Source organism: Mastomys coucha, unplaced genomic scaffold (assembly GCF_008632895.1).
Source record: "Mastomys coucha isolate ucsf_1 unplaced genomic scaffold, UCSF_Mcou_1 pScaffold21, whole genome shotgun sequence".
Lineage (NCBI taxonomy): Eukaryota > Metazoa > Chordata > Mammalia > Rodentia > Muridae > Mastomys > Mastomys coucha.
Window position 1 is genome coordinate 17,165,264 of NW_022196904.1, and position 9,685 is coordinate 17,174,948.

Here is a 9,685-nt window from a genome sequence, read left to right on the forward strand (position 1 = left end):
CTCAGAAATCCGCCTGCCTCTGCCTCCCAAGTGCTGAGATTAAAGGTGTGCGCCACCACCGCCCGGCCAGATTCCTGCCTTCTGGCTTCCTCATGTGCACAGTGGCATTGGCTGCTTGCTCCCCACAAAATAGATGAATAAATGTATTAATTTTTTTAAAATGCCAAATTAGGGGCAGTGAAATATCAGTCAGAAACTCCTCGGCCTGGAAAATTCCTATGACTGTGCATATTTGGAAATTTCCCTACCAAGATGTTGGAGGACACAGGGTTGTGAAATTATGAGCTTGATAAGTTTATAAGGTGGAAGAGAAGATGTGCAAACTGCCTCTATGACAAGATTACAACTGCCGGGGACCAGAGTGTGTTTATGTCCATGTGCATGCATGCATATGTGTGTGTCTGTGTGTACAGGCACAAGTATGGTGTATGTGTGTGTGACTAACCAAAGGCTTTCAGGAGGTGGGTGGCTATGCTTGAGTACACGCACTAATGGGTATGTTTGAAAGTTCTAGAATGGTTCATCCAAAGTATTTTTGAAATAAAGAAATAAGCCTAATAAAAATTATGTTAAATTATTTATACATTTGGTAGGTGCCAGAGAATTTGCCTAGAATCCCTCAGTGAGGAGTTGAGGGTGTGGCTCAATGGTAGAGCCCCTGCTTAGAATCCCCCAGTGAGGGGCTGGGGGCATGGCTCAGTGGTAGAGCCCCTGCCTAGAATCCCTCAGTGAGGGGCTGGGGGCGTGGCTCAGTGGTAGAGCCCCTGCCTAGAATCCCCCAGTGAGGGGTTAGGGGCGTGGCTCAGTGGTAGAGCCCCTGCTTAGAGTCCCCCAGTGAGGGGCTGGGGGCGTGGCTCAGTGGTAGAGCCCCTGCCTAGAGTCCCCCAGTGAGGGGCTCCAGGATGAGGTCTTTATCTATGAGGGTGCTGGAGATCAGCCTCAGATTCTTGTGTTTGTACATACAGGAAGCACTTTCTCAACTGAGCCATCTTCCTTTCCCTTCCATATAACCTCCACCCCAAAGGTATCTGGAGCTTCTGACAGCAGGCACAGACAGATCTGTGAGTTCTGTGTCCACTAAGGTATCTTTCTTATCTGTGCACTGGAATGACTGGTGGCTTCAGGTACAGAGGAGGCAGGCAGGCAGGAATCAAAAGGATCTGGATGAAGGCCGACATCTTTGATTTGTTTTATATCCTGGGTGACTCACTTAAGGACTAAACCATTGTCCCAGCTTTGTGACCTTTAACCTGCACAGAGAAGGGGATTCCAGAGGGGTGTGAAGGAAAAAAAAGAAACCTTGGGCAGCTGGTGTGACCATGGCTGGAATCCAAGCACCCTGAAAATTCCAGTCACAATCACAAGACTATAATTCTACCGATTTTGATTTGGGGGAAGGAGATGCAGTGTAGCCCTGGCTGTCCTGGAACTTGTGCTGTAGACCAGGCTAGCTTCCACCTCACAGAGTTCTGTCTGCCTGCCACTGCTTCCTGCATGTTGGGATTAAAGGTGTGTGCCACCATGCCCAATTCTTTTTTTTTTTTTTTTTCAAGACAGGGTTTCTCTGTGTAGCCTTGGCTGTCCTGGAACTCACTCTGTAGACCAGGCTGGCCTCGAACTCAGAAATCCGCCTGCCTCTGCCTCCCAAGTGCTGGAGTTAAAGGCGAGCACCACCACCGCCCTGCCCCAATTCTATTTTAATTGCTCCTGCGCTCGCCCTTCTCTCTCAGACCTCTGGGTCTTGACCCCAGCTCCCCTCCCACAGACACTGTTCCAGGTCCCCATCACTCACGTGTTCCAGTCATAGCTGTGGGGCGCTGGTTTGCTATGAGCATCACAGGTCAGGGACAAGTTAGTGAGGCCAACATGCCAGTTGTCGTCATAGCCAGAGATGGACACTACAGGTGGATCTGGAGTGGATGGAGATGAGGCTGAGTTCTGGGCAGTACCTGAGGGGCCCTCTCCTGAGCTGGAAGCAACTTGGCAGCTTTGGGGATCAACCCATGATGGTTAGGTCTGGGCTTCCTTAGTTAGGGGACACAACAGGGACTTCTCAGGTTTTCCCTTTAACTGAAATTTCCTGCAACAGGGCCTGGCTTGTCTTGGGTGTCATGTGAGTAAAGGCCTCTTTGGACATGCCAAACACACAGGAGGACATTCATGACTCTGACAAGAGAGCCCAATCTAGGCAGTGATGGCAAGGAAGGTAAGCAGAATGTCTCGAGCTTGTATAGGAGCCAGGCATTGATCTCAGCACCTGGGAGGCAGAGGCAGGAGGACCATGAGTTTGAGAGCGGCCTGGGTTCAATTGAAAGACCTTATCTCAACTCAGTCCCTGAAAAGCAAGATTGTGTTGACACTGTCGACAGGCACCCCAGAGATGAGACAGTGTAGACAGCGTCGGGCAGTTTGGACTATGGAGGATCCAGGATTCAGTGTCAAACTGTGGGGCGGGGTCCACATAGCCTGCCATGGTTGGGAAGTGGAATACAGATGGGTTAATTGGCATAGACAATAAGAGATAGGGGTACCATATTGGGGAAACAGTGGGTGCCATAGAGAACAAGGGTAGAAAAAATAAGGGAGAGGGCGGGTTTATGTAGCACAGACAGTGACAGTGCCCCACAGCCAGTCTAAGAAGTGAGTATGGATGATGGACCGTGGGTTAGTGAAGAGAGGGAGGTTGCCTTGGGTTAGTGAAGAGGAGGAGGTTGCCTAGGGTTAGGGTCCTACGCATGCGCAAACACACTCACAGGGAAGGGAAAGGGTCAATGGCAGCCGGTCCGGCTCCCGGGAGCTTTCATGCTCCACGATGCAGGTGATGTTCTTGCCGTCTGCCTGGCGAGAAGGCACCATAGAGTAATAGCTGGTAACTGTGGTGGTGCCCGGCTGGGACCCCGGTTCCTCCATTTCACGGTGGCTTCCATTCACATTCGAGGACCAAGTGATTCGTCCAGGAGGGTGACCATCAGCAGAGATGCATTTAGCCACATCCTGCAGCGTCAAACTGGGAGAGGGCTCCAGGACCTCTGCAGTGTTGTTAGGTCGAGCTGCAAGAACCATTAAGGACACATTCCACAGGCCATTCAACAGCAGATGCAGCAGAAGCAAGAAAGCTCTACCCTTGATTTTATTTTATTTTTGAGAAAAGATCTCACTATGCAGCCCAGGTTGGCCTCGAGCTCATGAGCTTCAGGCTCCTTGGTGGTGGAATACAGGCCTGTGCCACTATGCTTGGTGTTAGAGGGACAGTTTAAGGGTATGAGATGGCCAATTTGAAATCCTAGCATTGGACCGACAAGATGGCTCAGTGGATATAGATGTTTGCCGCCAAGCTTGATAGCCTGAGTTCAATCCCCCAGACTCACTGGGTAGAAGGACAATTCCTCTACCTTTGTCCTTTGACTGCCTCATGTACAGACACACAAATACATAAAATACAATGAAAAGTATAAAATAAAATCTGAACTCTATTGCTGAAGACCCAGACAGATGCAGGTTATATGTCAGGGGGGAGAGAATAAAAATACACAGGTAAAGCGACCAGAATGGGTTTTAGGAGGGAACTAGAGAAGAGGCTCAATAGTGATGAATTCAGGCTGATCTTACAGAGGACCCAGGTTCAAGTCCTAGCACCTGTACGGCAGCTCACAATAATCTGTAACTCCAATTCCAGGGGATCCAACACCCTTTTCCACACGTCACGAATATTATCATATTATCATATTTATGTGTATTTTTCTGATTTATATATATTATATATATACACACATACATATAAAATGCTCCTAGGTACATAGCTCTATAAGTATTATTTGACCAAAGAAGGGAGGAGGAATACTCTCTGGTCTCTCTCTCTCCCTTCCTCTCCATCTCTCTCACTGTCCTCTCTCTGCCTCCATGTGTTCCCTGCTGGCCCCTTCTCTTCTTTCTCTCTCTTTTTGTTGTTCTCTGTCCCCTTTCTTTCTCTGCCTCTACTCCCTTCCCTATACTCCTTTCCTATGCCCCTAAATAAACTTCATTTTATATTTAAGAAAGAAAGAAAGAAAGAAAGAAAGGAAGGAAGGAAGGAAGAAAGGAAGAAGGAAGGAAGGAAGGAAGAAAGGAAGAAAGAAAGAAAGAAAGAAAGAAAGAAAGAAAGAAAGAAAGAAAGAAAGAAAGAAAGAAAAAGACTAGCCAGGTATAATGATGTATCCACTTAATCCCAGCACTCAGAAGGCAGAAGCAGGAGGATCGCTGTGAGTTTGAGGCCAGCCTAGTTTACATATTAAGTTCCAGGTCAGCTAGTGTTAGAGAGAACTTATATCAAAAAGGTGGAGCCAGGGAACAGGGGTGCAATGTCTGTAAGCTCAGGAGGACGAGGTCATCTTCAGCTACACAGCAAGTTGGAAGCTAGCCTGGGCTCCATGAGATCTTGCCTAGATCTTCTGACTTCCCCACATCCGGTCTGAACAAACGGAGGACATGTCATTCCCAAGGGCATCTTGCCTTCTTGCTGTGGCTAGCTCCCTGCTCCTCTGGCCTGGGGTCCCTTCTCCTCACCCCAACACTTACCAAGCACGTTCAGCCAGACACTGGCGCTCCTAGTGCCTCTGGGGAATGTGGCAATCTGACATTCATAGGTGCCTTCATCTTCTACACTCACGTTCGAGATGGCCAGAGATGCATTCCTCAGACCATTGCCCTGCTTGTCAGCCAAGAATTTCACCCTGTCAGGCTCAGCAAAGTAGGGCTCATTCTTGGGGTGGAAGACAGCCACGCGAGTGTGGGATCCATCTGAATTCCTCTTCCTCCAGGTAAACCCAGTGATTGTCACATTTTCTTTAGAAGCCAGACTACAGTGCAAGTTGGTAGAGCCTCCCAAGAGGCTGGTCGAGTTGGAGATCACCTGCACAGCAATATCCCCACCTGGGAAACCAGAGCCGTTAATTAATCCATTTAAATTAATTTATTTTAAAGATGTATTTATGTTTAGTTTATGTGTGTTAGTGTTTGCTAGCATGTATGTACATATAAAAATAATTTTTAAATCAATTTTTTCTCCAGCCCCTTCCCATCAATAACAACTCTGAGACTAATTAGTTATTAAATGCCTAGGCCAAAGCCAGGCAGTGGTGGCGCACGCCTTTAATCCCAGCACTTGGGAGGCAGAGGAGGGCAGATTTCTGAGTCGAGGCCAGTCTGGTCTACTGTATCTCAAATTCTGTGGAGACTGAGTTCCAGGAAAGCCAGGGCTATACAGAGAAACCCTGTCTCGAAAAACAAACAAGCAAAACAACCCAACAACAATAAAAATGCCTAGGCCATAAGCTTTGGTTCATTCCCTGAAAAGTTAGTAACTTATTTAACCCACTCAGACTATTTTATGTCTACCATGCATGTGGTCAGTCGCTTCTCCTTCAGTGTCGGCCTGTTTCTTCCTCAGCGTCTCACTGCTGGTTTACGTTTATCTCCCACCTCCCTCCATCTCTCTTTTCTCTCTTACTATTTCCCAGAATCCTTTCTTCCTGCCAGTGTCCCGCCCTCCCCTTATTTCCTGCCCCAGCTCATTGGTCATTGGCTTTTTTATTGACAGGTAATGTTTATAAGAGATTTTTCTCCATACGTGTGTGCACTCCATGTGTGCAGTACCCATAGAGGCCAAAAGGGAGACATGAAATTCCCCTGAATTTGAGATACAGAGGACAGTGAATCACTATGTGGGAGCTGAGAACTGAATCCAGGTTCTCTACAAGAGCAGCCAGTGCTCTCTCCAGCACCTTATCTTACTATAATAATGATAACAACAATAATAATAACAATGTATTCTCACTATATTTAAATATTTATACATTATAATATACTTAAGTATATTATATTTAAATATTATTAATGTAATTAAATATTTATATTACAGAATCTATTATAATGTACAATAATAAATTTGCCTTATAATAATCATAGAGTATTCATATTATTATTATTATTATTGTTATTATTATTATTACTAGAGACAGGGTCTCAGTATAAGCTGGTCTGGAACTCAGAGATCTGCTTGCCTCTGCCTCCCAAATTCTGGGATTAAAGGCCTGCACTATCACACTGGGCTTCGGGAACCACTTACAAATGCAAAAATGGAGGCATAGAAGAATTTGCTAGGGGATCACACAGGCTTAAGATGATAAGGTGGGGTTTGAATCTGGGCCATTCATAGTCACTCTGCTAGACCCTGTGAGACGCTCTGTGTTTAGCCCAACATTCTGAATACTTGAGGAGTCTGATAATGACTTCAGAGTCAAGTTCTGGGAACCCAGGAGCCACTATGGTGACCGTAGGGTACCCCTGTACAGGACTCCACCTGCCTCCGCCTCCTCTATTGGGACAAAAGGCATGAGCCACCACCTCCCTGTTTTGATTTGGTTTGGTTTGGGTTTTTGGTTGCAGCCATGAAGTCAGCATGCTGTTCCCCTCACTCTGAGCTCACTTTGATTGCCCAGCCTGACTCGCTGCTGCTCCATCACTGAAACAATGGGACTTAGCACAGAGCTCCTAATTAGGTTGTGTGAGGACCAAGGGTCTATCCTGAGCTCTCTGCGTGCTCAGGGATAGACTCCTGCGCTAGAATCCCCCAGTGAGGGGCTGGCTTCAGTTTCCAACTCAGCAAAAGGAAAAATGAATGAACTAATAAATCAACTCAGAGTCAGTCACGACGAACTTGCTGGAGAGGGTGTGGTCGCCAAAGTTAAGGTTCTTGGCGTGAGTCACCCAGGAACTCGGAGCGGGGGCTGGGGGCGGGGGGTTGCGCGCGCGCAGTGGGGCAAATCAGGGTCTCATTCCCGAGCCTAGGCTACTCTGGAACTTCTGGCAACCCTCCTACCTCATCCTCCTCCGTACTAGGGTGGCCGGTGTGAGCCACCATGCCCGATTTTTCTCGAATCTCTGCTCCGGAATCCAGACCTAGGTCTTTGGGCCGGGAAGAAGGGATCCGGTGGTCTGGGAGGGCCTCTCGAGGTGCTCACAGGCGGGGAGCAGGGGCGGGCGCGGGGCTACTTACCCACTTCCCGGAGCGCATAGCAGAACAGCGGCAGCAGCAGCAGCCGCCGCCAGGACATCCGCCACACCGGGGGGCGGGAGGCATCGGCGAGTTGGGCCCTGCCGTTCATGTGGTTCGGGTCCGATCCTGCTTTTTGTAGTCCACGCGTATCCCAGTGAGTAAGCGCCTTATCTAAGCGCCTTACCTAAGCGCCTTATCTCTCTGAAGGACTGGTGCTAACTGAGAGAATCTCAGCTGTGCTGGTGACGCCTAAGGGACTGCCCATTTAGAGCTTGCCCTCTGCGCAGGCGCACACAACCAAATTAGTCGGCCAGGCTAGTTGTACCACTTGCTGGGCAGTGGTGGAGCCCACGCCTTCAATCCCTGCACTTCAGAGACAGGAGGCAGGTGGATTTCTGAGTTCGAGGCCAGCCTGGTCTACAGAGTGAGTTCCAGGATAGCCAGGGCTATACAGAGAAACCTTGTCTCGAAAAAAAAAAAAAAAATCTAATTAAAAATAATGGGGGTGGAGCTAGGCTTGAAATATCTTTAATCACATCACTCTGTGAGTTCTGTGTTCACAGATCTGTGAGTTCTGTAGACACGTAGACAAATCCAGCCTAGCCTGGGTTACACAGTGAAACTGTTTAAAAAAGAAATAGGGTCTCATGAAGCACAGGCTGGCCTCAGACTGGCTATTCTAGGTCAGTGGTTCTCAACCTTCCCACTGTGTGATTCTTCAATACAGTTCTTCATGCTATGGTGATCCCTAAGCATAAAATCATTTTCATTGCTACTTATAACTCTAATTTTGCAACTGTTACAAATCATAATGTAAATATCTGACATGTGAGATATCTGATATGCTTCCCCAAAGGGGTTGAACCTCACAGGTTGAGAACAAGGTTCTGGGCTACTTTAACTCCTGCTCTTCCTCCCAGCTCCTTGGAATGCAGGAATGGCAGGCGTGTGCTCCCCCTACCCCATTCCTGCTCTCGGTTAGTTTCTGAATGGGAATCTGAGAGGCAGGCCATCTGGAAACATCTGGATTTTCTTAAGTCCTGTGGCATTTCCACACTGAGAGCCTGTGGCCACTCTGTTCCTTCTCTGACCATGCTGTCACGACTGTGGGATTCCCCTTCTCCCAGATCTCCCCATTGCTGTGGCATCAACTGGCAGGTCACTAAACCACCTCCCTCACACACCCGAAAAAGGAAAAAAGTTCCTTTCCCTTCTCCCTCCCCCTTTCTGCCCTGTGAATATGGTGTCTCTAGTCCTTTCCCACACAAAGGCTGTTCTGACACAGAGTCTCTGCTCCCATGTCTTTCTTTCTGTGCACAGGCTCCAGTGCATGTATACACACACACACACACACACACACACACACACACACACACACACACGGAGCTTGTTAGCTTCTTGAAGTGAAGGAAAATGGTGGAAAAGTCAGATTTCCTGGGAAAGCTGACACCAACCTTCATATTTTTCTTATTAACTTTTATTTTTCCTGTTCTTTCATGTCTGCCTCCAATTTTGATAGATTCTAAACTGCTTCTCTATGTATGTATGTATGTATGTGTGTAGTATATAGTATGTGTATGTCTGGGTGTGTATGTATGAGTTAGTGTATTTATATAGTGTGTGTTTTTAGTGTGTGTAAGTGCGCATATGTATGCAATGTGCATGTATTATGTAGTGTGCATATGTAGTGTGTGAGTGTGCTTATGTATGTAATGTGTATATGAGTATATACACATTAGGTCAGGGGACAAACCTTAGGAGTCCATTCTTCCCGCCACAATGTGGGCACTGAGAATCTGTCTCAAGATTGTCTGAAGTTCATAAGCAAAATGCCTGAGGTGCCACGAAGCCCCTGCTTCCCTAATTCACAGTGTTACCTTCTAAATGAGGAATTCCAACATTTCCTTATTTAGATATCCTTTCACTTGAGAGTCCACCAGTGAATGGTGGCTCTTCAGTTGCTGCCTAGGCCTAGGTGGGCTTGGCCAACCAAGATGGTGGCATTAGGGGGTGGGAGATGAGCGCAGATGGATAGTTACAAAGCAGTTAGCACACAAATGAATAAGTACAACTGACTGGCAATACTGTTTACTGCAGAGGGGAACAAAACCAGGGTGATTCTGATTTCCTCTTTCCCTCAAATACTTCTAAATCAAATTAAAGTCACCACAAAACGTGAAATTGTCTGAGGTGCAGAATGCTACTCCCCTGCCCCTATTTCTTTCCCGCACCCCCCGCCGCCCCTATTTCTTTTCCTGAGTCTCTGGTTCCTTTTTCTCCTGAGCCATGCCAGCCCTTCTCTCTAAGCTAGTGAGAGAGTCTGGGCTTTGGTTAGGTGTCTGCCTCTGTTGGCAGCCATTCTCAGGGCTCCTCCCTGGAGAGAGGGGTCAGGAACAATTATGAGCAATGCCGCGAGGGGGTACCTGGCGGGCCCATGCCAAGATGTCCCCTGAGTAATTACACTAAGCAACAGATCTGGTGTGAAACCTAACAGAGTTGGTATAAGGGGGGTTTATTGGGGGAAGGTAGGGGAGTGAGGACCTGGGCAGGGTAGAGGCAAATGAGTGAGCTTGTAGACAGGCAGATGGGAGCAGAGCTGTGAGGGAAAGCAGCAGAGGCTCAGAGGACAGGAAGGTTGGGGGGGGAAGCGGG

The 9,685-nt window shown here is 47.8% G+C and overlaps 1 protein-coding gene across 2 annotated transcripts in view; it reads right to left on the bottom strand.

Annotated features, from left to right (window-relative positions):
* The window catches only part of LOC116101778 (nectin-2-like), an 11,026-nt gene extending 3,728 nt beyond the window's left edge, over positions 1-7,298 (bottom strand). Inside the window, exons 1-4 of one of the 2 annotated variants that reach the window (XM_031385606.1) lie at positions 7,034-7,298; positions 4,555-4,908; positions 2,754-3,050; positions 1,793-1,910 (exon numbers count right to left, since the gene is read on the bottom strand). In XM_031385606.1, coding sequence (XP_031241466.1) covers positions 1,793-1,910; positions 2,754-3,050; positions 4,555-4,908; positions 7,034-7,142 — 878 coding nt within the window. In that variant the 5' untranslated portion in view covers positions 7,143-7,298. Of the gene's footprint in view, positions 1-1,792; positions 1,911-2,753; positions 3,051-4,554; positions 4,909-5,373; positions 5,683-7,033 lie in introns of those variants that run through there. The other variant, XM_031385607.1, reaches the window with a different exon arrangement.
* Positions 7,299-9,685: the final 2,387 nt, after the last annotated feature.